The sequence below is a fragment of the Tympanuchus pallidicinctus genome, unplaced genomic scaffold (genome assembly GCF_026119805.1).
Source record: "Tympanuchus pallidicinctus isolate F22 unplaced genomic scaffold, pur_lepc_1.0 scaffold2, whole genome shotgun sequence".
NCBI lineage: Eukaryota > Metazoa > Chordata > Aves > Galliformes > Phasianidae > Tympanuchus > Tympanuchus pallidicinctus.
In genome coordinates, this window is record NW_026294721.1 from 39,054,356 (window position 1) to 39,072,955 (window position 18,600).

General features: G+C 42.8%; 1 protein-coding gene across 19 annotated transcripts in view; it reads left to right on the top strand.

Moving 5' to 3' along the window:
- The window catches only part of EPHA5 (EPH receptor A5), a 197,253-nt gene that overhangs the window by 97,227 nt on the left and 81,426 nt on the right, over nucleotides 1-18,600 (top strand). For 14 of the 19 annotated variants that reach the window (XR_008206851.1, XM_052683198.1, XM_052683204.1 and 11 more), the window contains exons 4-5: nucleotides 4,328-4,483; nucleotides 10,691-11,026. The exons of 3 other annotated variants lie outside the window; for them this stretch is intronic. Coding sequence is in view for 15 of the 16 variants with exons in the window: in XM_052683198.1 (XP_052539158.1) it covers nucleotides 4,328-4,483; nucleotides 10,691-11,026 (492 nt within the window). In the remaining variant the exon portion in view is untranslated. The remainder of the gene's footprint in view (nucleotides 1-4,327; nucleotides 4,484-10,690; nucleotides 11,027-18,600) is intronic. 2 more of the 19 variants (XM_052683208.1, XM_052683203.1) reach the window with 2 other exon arrangements.

Sequence of the window (18,600 nt, forward strand, 5' to 3'; positions counted from 1 at the left end):
ATGGGTTTGGTTCTTGATCGGGTGGGTAGGCTGAGAGGAGGTCCTTGTTCCCAGCACATGTGCCTGAGCAGCTTGCTGGGTGCTGCCTGGGCCAGTGTACATTGTAGCCAGAGAGGAAGGGAGATCTGTGCCCTGGATGCAGCATTCAACTGAAGTTCAGGAATGAGCTGCGGCTGCAAATCGTTTGATGGTGAGGCTTGCAGAAAATAACCTCTGTCAAATAGTCCCAGCTGTTTGATTTTTTTGGTTTGTTTTGGTGCTCTCTGTCTCTTGTACTGATAGAGCACATGAAAGTTCAGCATGGCATTTGAAGAGGCCAGTTTATATTGTACGAGTCCCAGTGATTCCTCCTTTGTTTACATACATTATAAGACCTAATGTCTAGTAGTGTGGCTCTTGGGGGGATCCCATCTATAAGATATGAAGCCAGGTTCTAGTCTGACTGCCAACTGGAGGGATCAGCTCGTGCTGGTGTTGTCCCAAGAAACTCTGGCTGCCGTCACTCATCACAGTGATCTTGTGCCAGCCTGGCCCAAAGCACTGGCATCAAGAGACTGCATGGCTGCTAAAGCTCTGTGCCTGTGACTTTTTGTGGTTGCTACTGAAAATGAAAAAGTGTAACTAATTTGCGGGTAATGGATGTGCTGCTAACAGAAACACATCCCCCCTAACACCAGCAGGTTGCTTATGGCATATTTTGTGCATCTAAAAATATTCTCTTTTTTTCAGCAGCTAATTTTGTTTAAAGACTGTTTTCACACATCAGTGGCTGTTAATCAGTTAAGGAGTTATCAGTTTTAATATTAGAAGGAAAGAAGTAGGTGTCATTGACAGCTTAAAACCATTTCTATTCAGCTGGCTTGCAGCAGATTATGAGGAATCTTAGGCTCATCTTATTTCTCCTCCTTTTCCCACCCTCTTTAAAAGACAGATAATACCATTAAATGAACGGCTGTACTGTGCTAATTCTACATATCCTTTGAAGAACCATTGAATTAGAAATACCGAGATAAAAATATAAGACCAAAATAAGATTTAATTAGACATTAAACTCCAGACTCCAGACCATGTAATTTTAAATAAAATCATGTATACTTCATGAGAAGATTTTAAGGTTGGCTTTCAGAAGAGGAACAGTAAGACAACAGACCAAAACCCAAGGTATATGCTTACAAGGTACAGGCTGCTTATGGCTCTGTTTTGCTGCAAATCCAGATCACAAAATCATAGAATCATAGAATCTTTAGAGTTGGAAGGAACCTCTGAAGACTACCTAGTCCAACTCCCCTTCAGCTAACACAAATACCCAACTCTTTGCCAGCAAAGACAGAAAAATAATATACTAGCCCTTGCTTTTTGGCTTGTCCAGGACTGTGCTCATGATGCTACCATCATACCTGCTCTGCAGGTGGAGGGTAAGATGTACTGGAGACAGCTCTCACGTCCAAATCAAACCAGGTAAGAGTGCAGAGAAAAATTGTGCAGTAGGTACTAGTTGCTCTCCCAAGCTCCTGTTCACCTATGGCTGGGAAACTGGGCAGGGGTAGCTGAGCAAATGCCCCTCTGTCCATCCCCAAAGCATCTGCTGCTGGGCTTTTGACTCTGCACACCTTTCATCTGATTTGCTGTGGCAGTTCTGATGTGTATTTTATTTATTGTCCTTCTGCTTTTTTTTTTTTCTTTCTTTCTTTAATAGCTATTTTTCTTTTCTTTAATAGCATAGCTCATCTCCTTTTCCTGAATTCTTTCTTTTGAACTGATATGAGGGTCTTTCACTTATATTTGACAGCCCACTGTGCTGGGTGTTTGTTGTGAGGATTGATGTTGCAACTTTCAGTTTAATGTAATGCCCTTGAATATGCCTTCTTATACTATTTGGGCAGAGGAGGGACCTGTCTGACCCAGGGGAGCTTCAGATTACACAAAAACTGATCGAGTTTAGTTTCATTTCACATCCCTCATTAAAAAAAAAAAAAAAAGGTTATTGGTGTTGTGAATCTGTTGGCAGTGCACTTACTCATGAAAACAAAACATTCCCTTCAAGCTGAGCTATGTATCATACCGCCATTAACAAACTGCACCTCGTTGAAAATATGTTGAGGAAAACTGATTTATGTTGCATTTGCTGCTTTGCACACAATAGAAGCACAGTAAACTCTCGTGCCATAATGATTTAATGATTTTCTGTCCGTCTTGATGGGTCATAATGAGATAAATTCGAGTCCTTTTCTGAAGGCTAATTACTTCAAGTACACACTAGACGTGGGTTGCACTCTTTATACTTCACATGTGTTTGTGTTTTCATTCTCCCATCTCTTTTGTCTGCATATACAAGTGAGTTTTGATCTGTCTTTGAAATACAGATCAAAGGCTGGAGTCATGTCATGGTCTCTTCTACCTGAAGACTCTCCAGAGCATTTGTAACTATTCCTGCTGTACAGATAGGGTAGCACCTGAAGGTAGCTGTGAAGTAAATAAAGTAACTGTGTTAGAAACTGAGGAATGTGCCATAAGACATCAGGGCAGCTTGCAGTAAGTGTGTTAGCAATTATCTAGAATAAGTTTGGCTGTAGGTGTGTTCACTGTGCCCCATGCATGGCTACAAGATAAGGACTGTGTGCTCCAGAACTCACAGCCTAAATATGAAAAAATAATTGAATGCTGAGCAATTTTGGAAATTGCTTGCATGGTCCAGGCAAAACTCAAGGTGGAACTTGGGGAGGTGTATGGTTTGCTCCTGGATTGCTATCCCTTTTGCTGATCTCCATCAGCAAAGACTTGCTGGTGATTTCAAGGGATTTTCTCCCTGTATTGTAGAGAGCTGATACCAGAATAGCTGCCATACCAAATAAAACACCGTGTGTTTTTGATAGGAGTTGATGTGCAAGTGTCTCACCTTTGGTGAAAAAGTTTGTGATGAAAGGGGAAGATGTCAAGAGAGTTTCTCACTACAGGGAGCAGAGTCAACTTTAGAGCCAGTTGTCCTACTTGGTCCTTCAGAGGAAAAGGAATTAATAATAAAAATTTACACTTTATCTGCAGGAAAGTTGAACTCAGTCATCACATCTTCCGGTTGAATTTTAGCACATGGCCTTTGTGCTGTTTTTGTCTGGGACATTGATGGTGTGATACTATAAATGCTTCTGCTGTCAGCTCATTTGCTATTCAACTGGGGACGTTTGAATGCAGATGGAAAGGTTCTGGGATTTCCAGGTAACTCCTGTAAATCTTAATGGCAAGGCCTGTCCATCATTGATACCAAACTGGACATAAGAGCATCTTTGAAGGGAAAAATGTGGCAGCTTTTTGGAGTCAGGCAACATGTTTATATATCTTTGCTTTTTGAGGTGACCAACAAATCAGGTTTTCCACAGGTTTTATCTGTGCTTTGTTTTTCTTTGTGGTAACTGTGGCCTTGTAATTCTGTATACCAACTATGTGATTACAGGTCCACTTGGCATGTTTCTAAAGACAAGGTGGAAACACAGAAACCTAGGATTGTCACTGCTTGTGCTGCATGCACACAGAGGTGAATGAATGCAGAGATCATTGTTTAGGTGAAACAGCACTTGTTCCATGAGCTTGGAAACAAAGTATTACTGTACTGAGTTCAAATTCTGATAAAAGAAAGAGAATAAAAAAACCCAAGCTATCCTTAGCCAATATATTACATTTGTGAGAACACAAAAATTTCTTATATGGAGACTTTGTGCTTTATCGTGCATATATATTGGAGCCAGAAGGAGCACCCTGCATGGCAAGCATGCTTGATTCAGGCTATACCCAGAGCAATCTGTCTTATATAGAGTACTTTAAAATTCATCATAGGTTTTCAGAGTAAGAAGCCCTAGGGAAGTAGCCTTATCACAATGTCTTAAAGCTTTCGATCTCAAGATCCCCTCCACCACTGTATTGTTATTATGTGCTGAGACATTGATTTCTGGGTATAGAACATCTTAAACAAAAACCACAAGATGTATTTTACGTGCTTTTCTAAAACTGAATGAAAAAAAATCCCAAACTCAATAATGTTTCCTAAAGCAGAGAGAAAAGATGTTACCTCATGCATTCAACACAGAAAATAAATACTCAGCAAAGGCAGATGCTAGGGGGGAAATATAGTCAACAGATTCTCATTTTCTTTTCATGCAGATATTTAAGTGTTCATTGTACACTGGTGGAGTAGACTTGTTTTGAAATATACAAACCAAATAGCTTGCGAGTGTTTGTCTGTTTTCTTTGTAGCTGAAGACATGTTTTTAAAAGGAAATGTGAAGACACTAATTTTATGATGGGAGAGCTTAGTCTGTGGTTCTTCTTTTTACAGTATGCAGACCTGGGTTCTTCAAAGCTTCACCCCACAGTCCATCCTGCAGCAAATGTCCCCCTCACAGCTACACGCTTGATGAAGCATCCACATCTTGCCTGTGTGAAGAGCACTATTTTAGGAGGGAATCAGACCCACCTACAATGGCCTGTACAAGTAAGCATGTGCTTATAGGGTTGTTTTTAATCCTTTTGAGCTGTTCCTGTACTGTGACTAGACATTATGATCCTAATGTGCTTTTACAGGCTCTGGGCTTCAGTCTGAGCTAGTCTGACACAGTCTTAATGTCACTAGCTTTGTCCACCATACCCCCAATTACATGAGGAGACTCAGCCCTTTGGAAATCACCTTTGGAAAGATGCTGTTAAGCTTGAGGAGCATTTCAGTAACAAATAGATCCTCCATCTCTTGTAGTTTGCTCTTCAAGCATCCAGAGATGTTCTCTGCCAGCAGCGCTGCACTCAAGTGCGTGCATGGGTACCTGGGTCAGGCACATACGTGGAGGAAACTATGGATAGTGATTGTCTGCTCTAGATATAAGTAGAGTATATATGGTCCTGCTTAGCATCGTCTCTCAACTCATTTTCAGTAGATAGTGAGGGAGCGAACCTTGCCTTTCCAAGCCACCTGGAGATTGTTATTCTCCAAGGTAGTCTTAAAACTTGCAAGGAGAAAATGCATCTCCAAACTGGTATAAAAAATGTAGAGCTTATCACTTGGTGTGGGGAGGGTGGTATAACAAGCAAGTTGGGGTTTTAAGAGTTGAATTGTGAAATCAGAATCACTAGTTTTACCCTTGTCCAGTTATTCTTTCATCTGTAACTTGAAGGCTGGTTGTTCTGTTCATTTTATATTTCAAGTACGTAGGGCCTCAGTTTCCACACCTCCAGCTAGTATCCGTGTGTGAAGCACAGACCATGGGTTTTTGTGGGGCCAGATCTGTCAGGGTCCAAATGTAGTTTTGCAGGCAAAAGTGATTAAAAGGGACTGAAGAGGAGCTGAACTACTGGGGTAGGAGCAGGCAGAACTTCCAGGGGACGTCAGCAATGGAGAAAAAGCAGGTGTGTAAGTTCAGTCCACGTACTTGCTCAGCGCCACCTGGGAGTGATGTAGAGATGACTTCCATCCTGTTTCCTTTGCATAATCCTTTCCAGGAATGGGAAGTTCACAGTTGAATAGACGCTAGATCCCTTTAAGGTTGTGTCAGTGGCATATTAATGTGCATCATGTCACGGGGCTCTTCTCCTGGATGTCCTCCGTGCAGGGATGAGGAGGAGAGATTTGTAAGCAGAGTGGAAAAGAGCAGAGAGCAAAGGACTGCAGGGACAGGCATGAAAACTGAGGTTGGATGTGGCACTTACTGTGCCTTCATCCTAGTGAATAAAGCTGTCTTTTCTAGCTTCTCAAGTTGGCACTTCAAAAAAGAGAAGGAAAAAGGCTGTTCCAGTTGGAGAGTCTCTTCACATAGGAGGACTGCCTGCTCTCAGCAGATCTCTTCCCACCTGGAATAGTCGCTTGGCACAGGAAACACAGGAGAAACAAGGCTCTTGATCTCAGTATTTACCTTTTATGTTAAGGAATGTGAAGCACATGGCTGCTGAAGTTCTGCTACAGGGAAGAATAAGACAGCCTCAGGCACTGTGACAGTGACAATACTATGGCATCAAAGTGGTGGCTAGGATGGGCTACGGCATGGGAAGCTATGACAACAGTACTCCCTGATGTCTATTTTGCCCTGGGACATGTCTTTAAAAACTTTGATAAATGAGAGAAAGGACCAGTATTGGTGGTATTGGGAAATGGGAAGAGAACTCTGAAAAGGCACACAAAATCAGCTTCTTTCGAGCAGACTAAACCAAAGCCAAGGCAGAGTAATGCCAGACAGTCCTGCTGTGAGTTAGCACACAGAAGAAGCAACCAGCTCTGAAGAAGAGGTTTATGCAAGCCCATGACCTGAGAATGGGGTTTCTGGCACAGTCTGAATCCTGTAGATAAAGACTGTAATTTATGATGCCATGAGTAGTGAATTGGCATTCCTTTTATATACCTTTTTTACTTGGGTTTTATTTTGGTGGTGGTTTGTTTTTTGTTGTTGATGATGATGATTAGTCAGTTTGGGATTTTTTTGTTTGTTTGTTGCTGTTTGGGGGTTGTTTTGAAAGCTTACTATAAGCTTGTTTAAAGTCCAGGCAGTGCACACACCAGTGGTGTGTGAAGCTGTATTTGGATGTGGTTTGGCAGGGTACCGAGTGCTTCTGACGTAAATGAGAGTTTTAATGCCAACTCAGGCACTGCTTACTTCTCTAGCCTGCTGTTTCAGATGATGCTGCTATGCCACATACAGGGCAAACTTGTACAGTAGTATAGGGTGTTGAAGCATCTCTGGTGAGATTTATACTTACTACTCCCAAAAGCTGAGTGCATCATCTGAGCCCTCTTTGTGCGCTTCAGTGTGCTAAGTCATCCTCCCTTCTCCTATGCATCCTTTCTTGGGATTTTGTGCTAATCCAGCTGTTTCTGTGTTAGAGGTGGTAAGGAGAGCCTGTGCATTACCCCACTCAGTTGCAGGCAAAGTAAATTTTGGCAGGGATAGTAAAGAGTATGTGACAACCCTAACATTTTGAACCCAATCCTGTAAGACTTACAGGGGAACATCTTGTCATGAACTGAAACACGAGCAAGACAGACTTGGGTCATGACGGATAGGAAAACACTGTTAAGTTTTGTGAATGTTTCTATTATTTATTACAGCAGAAGTTAATAATATTCATAGAATTTCCTCAAACTTGAAATCTAGTTAATTTTAGAGAATACATCAATGTTTGTTTTCAGCTCTACACCTCTAAGGTCCCCATGCCAGTTGGTATAGCTATAAAATCACATTTTCCTAATTTAGAGATAGTGCCTTTTGCTCTCAAGCTGCCATGAGTCTCCCCACCACCACCACCATTGCTAACGAAAACTGCTAAACCACTATCAACTGTTCAGACAAGCATGAGGCAGGGGACACAACACAAATACATTTTTATTTAATTTTCTCAGTTCCTTAAGCATGTTTTATAAGTAAAGCTTGGCAGTTTTTAAATTTATAGTGCTGTGATGCAGTCCAAAAGAGCTATTACCATCAAACAAAAAATATTCGGTTCTGACAGGCATTTGAGAATTCTTGGTATTGTTACATGCATCTCCCAGGAAGTTTTTGAGCTTGATTTCTTGATAACTAGTCCTAACTTCAGTTCTTGCGAAATGTCAATTTTGAATGAAAACATACTATTTTGCACTCATTTTCCCCTCTCCCATCTTTGATGATTAATCCTGTTGTGGTTCAAAGTATACAGAGAAAGTATGAGTGAAGGTGAATGGCACAAAAAACATAGAAGAAAGAGTGTGATTTATGGGATGCACTGACACTTTTGTAGCTTTTGGTGTAACATTCTGTTCTCAAAGGAAACGGTTAACTCTGTGTACACACACACATATATATGTATAAAATATGTATTTGTGTCTTAGGGGAAATTTCTTTCTCAATTTATTTTTTAAAAATACACATATCAGCAAACAACAGGTTAGCTGTCCATGAAGGAAAACATTGATACCTTTATCTTTAGAAATGACTTCCCTCTGGTCAGTGAATCATTCTGCAGAAATGGTAAATCTCAGCTTAGGGCACAAAGTAACAAATTAAAAAAAAAAAAGCAGAAAATGAATGTGTTCATCTTGATGAAGGGAAGCTGTAAATTAAAACAGAGCTTCTTGGCAGATCTGGGGCCCTACCTTTTCTGAAGCTAAAACACTGGTTTGTTCTCCCAGCTGAGATTTTTCAAAGCTTTACTCATGTGCAGTTTCAGGATTCTTCAAGCAGGTCCTGTTAGGTATGTGCAGACAGCTAAAGACCTTTCTCAGACCCCTCTGAGAATGCTAATTTTATAGGTTACCCATTCGCACTAGCTTCAAAGCATGTTTTTAAGCCTTCAAGAAGAGCAGCTGATTCTTCTGTGCAAAGAGAGTACAAACCTCTGCTGCCTTTACAAAAGCGATAATTTATCCCCTGTTAAAGGCATGTTGTCCAGTAAATGTTTTTTGTAGGTTTTTTTTTTGTGCCTGAGTTCTTTTATTTTTTTCTTAGAATGCTGATAGCGGTGAAAGTGCATTCATCCAGCGGAAGGAGAAATCAGACAATTTAACCAGTAAAAAAATCCTTGAGTGCAGTAGATACAACCCACACAGCTCTTGAGATGGATTTCCAGCCCCCATTACATCAGCATGAGGATGAGAGGCCGGAAAATAGTTCTGGCTGCTGCTGTCCTGTGGTGTCATTAGCTAACCAGCACTGTCACCCCGTGGTGCTGCTGGTGAGAGGCGGCCTGTAGGAATCCTCAGCCTGGGCACAGCCTGCTCTGCTACCACTATGCATCACCTCCCTCAGCTGCCTTCCACCCAGGGAGGGGGGGCTTATTCCCCATGTATACCAATGTGAAGCTGTTATTGTTGTAGTCCTCTTACAGAGGAACATCCTGGCTTCTTTGGGAGTTGCTGACATGGCTGCTGTACCTCTGACAAAGCTGCCATTTCCTAAACTAACCTAGCTTTTGTCTTTGACTGTTTTTCTCTGAAGAAAAAAAAAAAATCAGGAATATTTATTTCCCTCTGTCATTGAGTTTCTTGTTGAATCAGAATAGCTTGAGTTGAGATCATTGCAGTGTTTCTTAAGCATTACCAATTTATAGACTTAAAAAGGGGAGAAGGGAAGGAAAATAGTGAAAAACCGAAGGTAGATTCAGTTTTGCAACATTGCCCATTTTAAATAACAAATTGAGTTCAATCATCACAACAAAACTAGAAGACGACAAGCTAAGACAGGCTGTTAAATTTGTATGGGTTTCTGGCTGGTAAAGCTCGCTGACAGGCTCTTTTCAAGGAGCTGCTCGTGGGTTTTGACAACTTCATTCAAACTGTGTGGAAGTCTGTTGCCTTCTTGGAAAAATCTCAGTCTTTGCTCTATAGCTTCTGGTAATGCTGCCACTAAAATCCATTCCATCTTTCTTTGATCAGTTTCCCCATGTGAGTCTCTTGCATGAGATTCTTGCTGTCCTTTCACATCATCTTCACAGCGTATCGTCAGCTTGCCCTTCATCTCCAACACAAGTCTGTTAAAATGAAAAGTTTCTCAAAGTATCTTCTGGGTACTGTATCGGTTCTCCTCACTGGATGGTTAGATTTTTGAAACTCAAAGCCATTGAGTGAAGTGTGAGCATTTCAAGTTGGCTGTGGCTCTGTGCTGACAGACCTGCCTGGGCTGTCCTGCTCGTCTCACTGGGAGATATCTACAGAGCAGTGCCAGGGGTTGCAGAAGTAGCTGGTAATAATACACACTGTCAGTTGCCTCTGACTTTTGGAAAGGTGCATGCCAGCACCTTCAGCATGTAAAAGTGGTCTTGTGGGTGTCTTCAGATGGGCAGCACAGCCACTTGCTGAACTGGAAGCTGCTTTTGTAATTGTGACCTGAGCATGTAATGCAGCTTTCTTTGCCCAACCACAGCTTCTTCCAGCAGGATGAAGGAAAACAGACCACATCTGTAGGAGCTCTGATAGTTCCACAGCAGCTGTTCCTCCTTAGATAGCATTGCCAGTGCCATATTGACATACCGAGTGTGGAGGCTTGGCAAAATAAGCAAGCACAGTGTGACTAACCAATCATGCTAGTGCTGAGAGCTTGGCAGGGTCCACAAAGGCTGCTGTTGAGTAGCCAGATACGGCTGTGTTTCCAGTGGCCTGTGTGGATTACCATCTGCTTTGGGGTACATAGACTGTCTTGCTTAGGTATGATTTGGATGCCCAAGCTTAGGTTTTACTGTTGCCAGAGAGCTAATTGGCAGAGGTGGGTGGATGAATAGAATTCAGTGTCTGAATTGGCAGAGTAGTGGGAATACACTGGTATGTATCTTTTTTAAGGATCCAAGGCTAGCAATACAGGGGCAGTGGGGCAAGAAGGGGGAGTCTTGCCTCCCAGGTAAGCCAGTGTTGGCTGGGACAGAGCAAAGATTTGCAGCTCCCTTAGCAAGCGGAACAAAGAGAATACCAGATGCAACATCCCAGTATGAAATGTGCTGCCCTTATTACTTTTGAGCCAAATCTGTGTCTTGCCCTCACTTAAAGATGTCTGTGTCCCAACACAAACCTCTTAAGGTAAGGTGGGAAGGCTTGAATCCCCATCTTCTGTCTTCTTTAGCTGCTGCTGCAAATTGTCTGTGTGCTTTTTGACACATGAGCACCACAGCATCTCTTTTCAACCAAAGAGTAGTAGAGAGCAGGATGACTGATAATACTGTTTTTACCATGTGTTTTTCTCACTTTGCAAACCAGGACCCCCCTCTGCTCCTCGGAGTGCCATCTCAAATGTTAACGAGACTAGTGTCTTTCTGGAATGGATTCCCCCTGCTGATACTGGTGGAAGGAAAGATGTGTCTTATTATATTGCATGCAAGAAGTGCAACTCACACTCAGGTCTGTGCGAGGCATGTGGCAGTCATGTCAGGTACCTCCCCCAGCAAACCGGCCTGAAAAACACCTCTGTCATGATGGTGGATCTGCTTGCTCATACAAACTATACCTTTGAAATTGAGGCAGTGAATGGAGTGTCCGACCAGAACCCTGGAGCCCGGCAGTTTGTGTCTGTAAATGTAACCACAAACCAGGCAGGTAAGTGGATCTTCAACCTGGGAAAATGTCTGGGGTGGGAGCCTGAGCAGTCAGACCCATTGAAGGCCTCCCTTTGAAATGGGTGGAAATCCCCCACGTGTAGGGCTGGACTGTCGATCTTTTGAATATGTTGGGTGGTGGGGTGGTTGTATCTTGCAGGCTATAATTACTGCAATCTTCAACGTATTTCCTTCCAGCAGGACACACTTAGAATCTGTGGCTTTTTCTTTTTTCTGTTATATTAAATAAGCTACTTGGAGTTCCCACTACTTCTTTGCAGTTCTGTGTATCTGCTCACTAAAACAGAGGGAATATAATTGCCTCTCCTGTTGGGAAGGGGCAATCCCTGAGAGTTCATTTTGATTCCACGTGTCAGTGGTCTAAAATATCCAAACTTTACAGTTACCCTAAGAAAATAGTCAGGAAAATCAGTTCCTCTCCCGTGTTATGACATACAGTGCAGTGTCAGTGCATCTCCAACAAGGTAGGACTGAGATGTCATTGCATACTGTGTCACTGGCTTTGTACTGTGCAGACAGATCTCGTATATTGGTTTGTTCCTTTGTCTGGAGCTCAGATTTGCCTGCCAACCCTTTGGAAGCCTAGAGAGAAAAAAACAACTGTTGTGTTTGGGGCAAGCTGCTTTGGCGCTTCAGAGTTCTGTGCTTTGAACACAGGCATGTGTGGAGTTGACATTGTCACTTGTCATTTGGAGGTGTGATGGGAGAGAAAAGCATGATTACTCTTTCTGTGCACATCAACACACAGGGCACATCACACAACTTCTTTAAGACCCAGAGAACCCACCCACACACATACATTTCCATTCTTTTCCAGTCCCCTGTATGCTCTGTGTTTTAAGTTTTTTCCTACTGCCTACCTAGCTTGCTTCCTGCCGCTTAGTTTAAGGCCCCCAGTGGTACTTGTCTGCTGTGGACCCCATCCAGAAACGTGAATTAGTGGAATTTGAGACCTTGCAGACTGTGCTGCCTGATCAGAGGAGCCAGTGCTTGCCTTCTCCTTACAAAGATTTAGCAGGAAATGTGGTGCGATATGCAGAGTAACAGCTAGATGGAGATTGTCAGATCCTCACTGTGAAGCAGAAACGAGTTAGCTGGAGCAGGACTGCATTTCATTCCTGCTGCCCAGGTGTACATGTGTGGGCTTGGCTGCCAGCAGTGAGAATGTAATTGTATTGGACTTCATCAGATACCTACCCAGATAATTAGACGGAATTGTCAAGGTGTTGGACAAATTGTTCAAGGAGAGCAAATAAAGGCATGCTGGGGTTACTGCTCACTGCTAATGGATGTAGCAAGGAATCTTCCAGAGGAGCATCAGTGGATGGCAGTATGACACCTGTTGGAGGCACCTGTTTAGTGCAGATCAGTGGGTGTCTTAGTCCTAATGCTGTTTACTGTTGTCCTCCTACTGGGAAGGTTGCTGCCAGTAACTACTGCTGGAAAAAAATGTATTTTCCTGTTAGTGGGCTTGTATTAGCATTTCATTGCTAGCGTTACTTTTTCCCTGATATGTAGAATTAAACCCACATAAACCTCTGTAAATGTAGAGAGAAATAAGAGAAGATGATATGTCGCTGATCACTTCTGTCTGTGAGGAAATGGCTCTGTTCTGTGAGTTATGTGCCAAATTCCTGGTAGTTGCAGCTGGATTTATCTGCATAGCTAGCTTCTTGTGACTCAAGCCAAGAACATCTCCCTTGCACAGTTATTGCCCACAACTTTGTACAGGGAGATCCGTTGTACGAAATTGTAGACCTGTTGGTTTCACATGAAAATACAGTTCCTGTTAAAGACAGTGGGTAAGTTTAGCTTCTGGTTCAGTCTCTGTGCTACCCTGGCAGAGCTGCAATGCAGCCTGGGGAGACACAGACAAGGGTAGTACTAATGGATTGAGCCACAAGTGTTTAATGCTCTGTGTAGCATTCAAGTAGTATCTGTATGCTCTTGTGTTTGAATCAGTAGGAGGTGCTTGCGGAGTCCACTCATCATCCAGAGGGATTGTGCAGGGGATTTTGTTGCTGGAGCTGGTCCCACCCAGTTCATTGAATAAAGAGAGCCGGGCCTGTTTGCTTGAGCTGTACAATTCGTGCATCAAATGTGTTTCTCGGTAATGTTCCTCACCCTCTGCTCTCTGGGCACTCCCTGGGATGATAATCACTTTGTCCATGCCAGAAACAAAGCAAATATAGACAAGGACTGGACAAATTGTATGCAAGCATGGAAAGTGGCTATCTGTTTTATTTAGGTTCCTCTGAAAAATGTCCTTTGGGGTTAGTAATGGAGGTATGCAGGCAGAGTGGTCTATGGTTGGCCATAGCTAGAGATGCTAGATATCTCTGAAAGAGCCTCACCTTCAGCTGTTCTCTCAAATCAAAGCAAGCAAAGCACATGGGGCTTTAGCAGGGTCTCAGCAGCCTAATCTCCCCAGGAAACCAGCACCAAGAAATGCTGCCCTGGGGACCCATCCTTTCTCTCACGTAGATTTTCTGCCTGTGTGATTACATTTCTATGAAGACTGGTATAATTAAGTAGAGTCACTAAAGGCCTGGTAGCATTACAAGGCCAACTGCAGCAATATGAGAAAAAGAACTGCGTGCTGTGGAAAAAGAAAAAAATACATGCCATGGGTTAGGTCTTGCTGTTTGAGGCCCACTGGCTGGTAGTCACTAACCCAGTACTGGAGGGAAATGCCAGGATTTATTTTGCTGTTTTGGCTTTGTCTGTCCCCACCAAGAAAAAACATGCTAATTTCAGGACTGCAGAGAATGTGCAAGCAGCAGGATGTTGGCTGTGCCATGTCTTCTACGTATGGGAGCTTTTGGCAGTAGAAACTGTGTCTGATTTGGGTTCTTGAAGGGATTGCTTCCTGAGGAAAATGTGTTCCTCTCCAAACTAATTTGTTCCCCTTTCTTCTCTCCCCAATTTGAAATAACGATAAAAAGAACTGGCACTGGCAATCAGTCTGGTATTCTCAGTCTGATGTAATTTTCCTCCGAACTTTTGAAATGAAGTTTGGAAGTACAGCAAGAGAGAAATAATATTTATGCACAAATGAGGCACATCATCTAATCTCAGCTGGTGACCCCAGCACACTTCCCCAGGGATGTGATGGTACCTGGGATGGGACCAATCTATGTTGGACACAGTGTCTGCAGACTGAGTACTGATTCCCCTGTCACAACCTGCTCTTCCTCAGTGATCCCAAGCCTCTGTTCTTTCTCTGTGATTTTGCAGGTATTTTTCACTAGATACGGTCATGGATCTGGAATGGTTGAACAATGCAGCCAGCCAGGAAAGGTGGAAAGTGCACTGACCTCCACTGTGACACCTCAGAGCTGCAGGAGGCAGAAAGAGGACCTTACTTCCTGTTATCTTCCCACACCTCCTAAATATCTGGTGCAGCTCCCTCCTCAGGTCTAAGTACTCTGTCCCTGTCTACTGTCCACCATGCAGTTAGACCATCTATTTCTGATAGTGCAAGCAGAGGGCAGTTCTTGGATTCAAGGATCAAGAAACCTTGTGTAGACTGGTCAAAGCATGGTTGTCCCCATTGGGACAACTGTAAAATAAGCACACACGGGAGTTCTTAGCAGAGATGGCAGGGAGCCATCTGTAATGCGTTCTGAAAGCATTAGAAAGTGTGCCTCATGCACATGGGCTGGAGCCCAGTGAATAATTCATAACTGGCAACAATAGGATTAAGTTAGCCATCCTTTTCATGTTGGTGGTTTTACTCAAATTCTTATCTTTTTGAAACTGCCATTTCCAGAGAAACACTATTTCCAGAGAGCAGTCTGCCGGTGCTGCTAATACTGAAGTTGGCTTTTCACATGACAGTGTGTGATGTTTTTTCTTAGAGATTCCACCAAGCTGGGTGATTAAGTAATGCTGTCATTCTAGACAAAGATGTGCATCTCCCCTGAGGTCTTTCATCTTATCTGCCCCATGCACAGAAGGCACCTACCATGAATTCTCGCTCAGGGGTGTGTATCTTGTAATGGGACTGTAGGGAGCAAGTGGTTGTGATTCATGGTTGCCTGTTTGCCCATTGTATCATCATCCACACACACAGTGGGAAAGCATAGCATTAAAAACCCTTCTGGGCTTAAAACCTGCAAAAGTAATTCAGTTGTAGCCAGCCTAAACAGCTGAGCAGTTTTCTTTGCCTTTCATTTCCAGCTGGACATGGGCTAGAGATGGGGGGTCTAGGAGTGGGGCAGTTCTTTTGCTGATTACTCACATGCCATGGACTCTCTTTACATTTGAAGACCTTCTTCTCTGTACGTGTTTTCAGATGAGCCCCTTGCCTGTTTTCTACTTGAAAAGCTGGAAATCAGCATTCAGTCCAACTCTGTGACCTGTATGGTGTTTTCACGCCTTTTGGGGAAAAGGGGGAAGAAAGGTCTGGATGTGCTTGCTAGCAGTGGAGTTAGTGTGTCTAATGCTTCAAGAAGCCTGCATGCCTGAGGCCAAAACAGAGATACAAGTTGTGTCCTGTGGTGCAGCAGTGATCTTTAAGCAAAGATGTTGGAGGACAGGACCTGGCAACCCATGCTGCTGCCTGGGAAGCAGGGCCAGATTCTTCTTTGACCAAAAGAAAATGCTAAATGCTTGGAGCAGCTAAAAAGCTGTCAGGAGCAGAGAGGTGCGCTGAGAGCCATGACCCTCACTCTGACTATGCAGACTGTGACACAACAGTTGCAAGGAGCAAAAGAGAAGGGATTTTCCTTAGCACTTAGGGTGCACCAGCCTATGAAAAGCAGCCAGGAGCAGTTTGGAAAAGGAAAACTACAGTGTAAGGCTTGTTACAATCTTAGGTCAACAACTGCGTGCTCTTGAAACAGAAAAACTGCAACTCCACACAGACTGGGAAGAACATACCAGAAAATGAGGCAAGAAAATGTCAGTACTCAGTGCACTGGGAAGCTGTGTTCTCTGAGATTGCCTTTGAGAAAGGTTCAGTTCAAAACCTGTAAGGTTCAGGGTCTCATTCTGTCAGATCACAAGTCTCACCAGCTTGTTTGGTCTGTCCTGCAGAGCGTAGCAGCTTGCTTATCTTCTTTAGGAAAAACAAAATATTTCCAAGAGGATTGTCCAGTAAGTGCAGCATATTGCATGTGACTGTCTCACACAGGAAGCAAGACTCATTTTGCAACTCTGCTTTGTAACCAGAACTGCAAGCCTAGGGCCTGCAAAAGCTTGAATGCATGCTTATTTCTGTGAAAGTCCTTTTCCACAGCCAGGCTGCTGAGCAGAACTTGGCTGTAAATGTCAGTTGTAACAGCACTCAATCCATTGAGCTGCGTCATCTTCTGGACAGTGGACACCGTAGAAAAGGTGTGAGCACAAGGCACACTGTTGTTTCCATAGTGTGCTCCCAAGCCTCCTGGGAGAACCTCTTTGTACTTTATAGCCCCTAATGGATTTCTCTTCCATGAATTTGTCTAATCATTTTATGAACTCTAAGAAAATCCTAGCAGCTGCAGGCAATTCAATATGAATTTGGTATGTCTGATAGTTTAAGCTATGCTTTAAATTCATGTTGGTCAGAGAGGAGCTATTAGCAGCATAAATAGAGGGTTTAAGACTTGTAATTACACATCTATTTGGAAAGCGCTGTCATTTAGAGATGCTGCACTAGCTTCCAGTGTATTAACACAGGTATCAAGAACTCACCATTTAACTTAAATTACATGCTCCTGAAAGCAAAGCGTTGTCTTACAAACCACTATGGACTGAGACAGGGATATTTTAATAAGTAAAAGTGTACTGGTACTGCCTTGAAGACCACCTTCTGCCTTGTTGTGAGGGCTTCTGTGTTGGAAAATGGGTGTTCAGGCTTTGTTCTCTGGGAAGAAGGATCTTCCATCTTTTCATACAGCAGTTAAGTCCACAGAGAAATTTTGACTGGTTCTCATTCCGGGCCTTGCTGCATCTCTTGAAATTGCTGGGGTTTTTCCCCCTGATTATAGTGGGAAAAAAATGCCCAGTAGTGCATCAAAGTCTGGATGTTCTTGAGAAGTCCACCTTTAACTTTTATGCTGTCTGACTTTTTATGTCCAGCTGAATCTCAAGCCCACTGGAAAGCTTTGCTGTTTTGCTGTGTATCAAGCTTACAGCAAGTGTTGAATCAAGGAGAGTAATTTCATTTGTGGAATCCTATCCTGTATGCTATCCATCAAATATTTTATGTAGGTAGAAACCTAAATAGTGTAACTAGATATGTGCACTAACACCAGCAGAGACAGTCAGTGGCAGTTCTGCCACGATCAGGCTGTCCTTCATTGAATTTATTTTTGAAGTGTGGTTGCTTGTAGTTATAACAATTGTAGGTAGTTAGAGCAAAGTAAAACCTGAAAACCAGTGATGCACAAAAGGCTCCTGGGTTGGTTTTTGTGTGTTTTGGTTTTGTTTTTTAGTAGCTCCATTTATTCTGAATGCAAAATCTTATTCCAGAGCTGCAAGTTCACCCCAGCCCAGATGGCTGGGTGTCTGCTACCAAATGAATTATGGATCAATTGAATATTTTATAGTTTTATGTGTAACTCCCCAGGTGGTAATTGCCACTTTCTCATAGTTTGGCATAAGCATTTTTATTTTACTTAGAATATCAGAAGTACATACTTGAACATTGAAGGAATTAATTGAAATTAGAAGAAAACAAACAAAGAAAAAAAACAAACAAAAAACAAAAAACAAAACCCAAATTCTGAGTAATTTCAAGGTCATTTTTATTCCAAAGGTGTATCAACCCTCTTGATATATTAGGATATATTATGAAAAGAGGAAATAAAAACATTTTCCTGCATCTGCAGACAGACATTTCAATTTTGACATTGAAGTACATGTAGCTGAAAATAAAAATAATAAGTAATAGTTGTCCACTTAATCCCTTAATGAAGAGCAGAAATGCACTGTTCTCAATCCTCAGATTTGACTCTGGTGATGAACTTTCAGACAGTGTCACTTATTGCATGTTGTGTGGTAAATTTTTCATTCATCTCAGTGCATATCTTCATAGGAAAGGGGGTAGGGTTTCCTTCAAAGCCACTTGTGAGACAGTCACATGAACTACAAAAAACAAATGCCTGGTTACACATGAGGAAATTTCATCAGGGGGATGCGTGCAAGTAGCGCCACACAGCTGAGTATAAGAGAAGGAGAGCTGCCCAAAATCATAGACTCATAGAATGGCCTGGGTTGAAAAGGACCACAGTGTTCATCTAGTTTCAACCCCCCTACTATGTGCAGGGTTGCCAGCCACTAGACCAAGTTGCCCAGAGCCATATACCCAACTGGGTGTTCTGCAGCCAGCAGGGCTGACACTATTTCCCACCTAACACTCCAGAGCCATCAGCAGTGTAGCCTTAGACCTGGGTGTCCCCAGTCTGGTTTGTTAGCAGTGTATCAGGTGCAAATACTGGGATTTTTGAAAGAGGGCAGAGCAGCCTGTGCTGAAATTAGATATTCTTTTCCCACACTAAAAGCGGGGCATGAAAGCTTCACAAGGTCAGAGATGTACGAAGCTCATGTTTTTGCAGAGCACCCTTG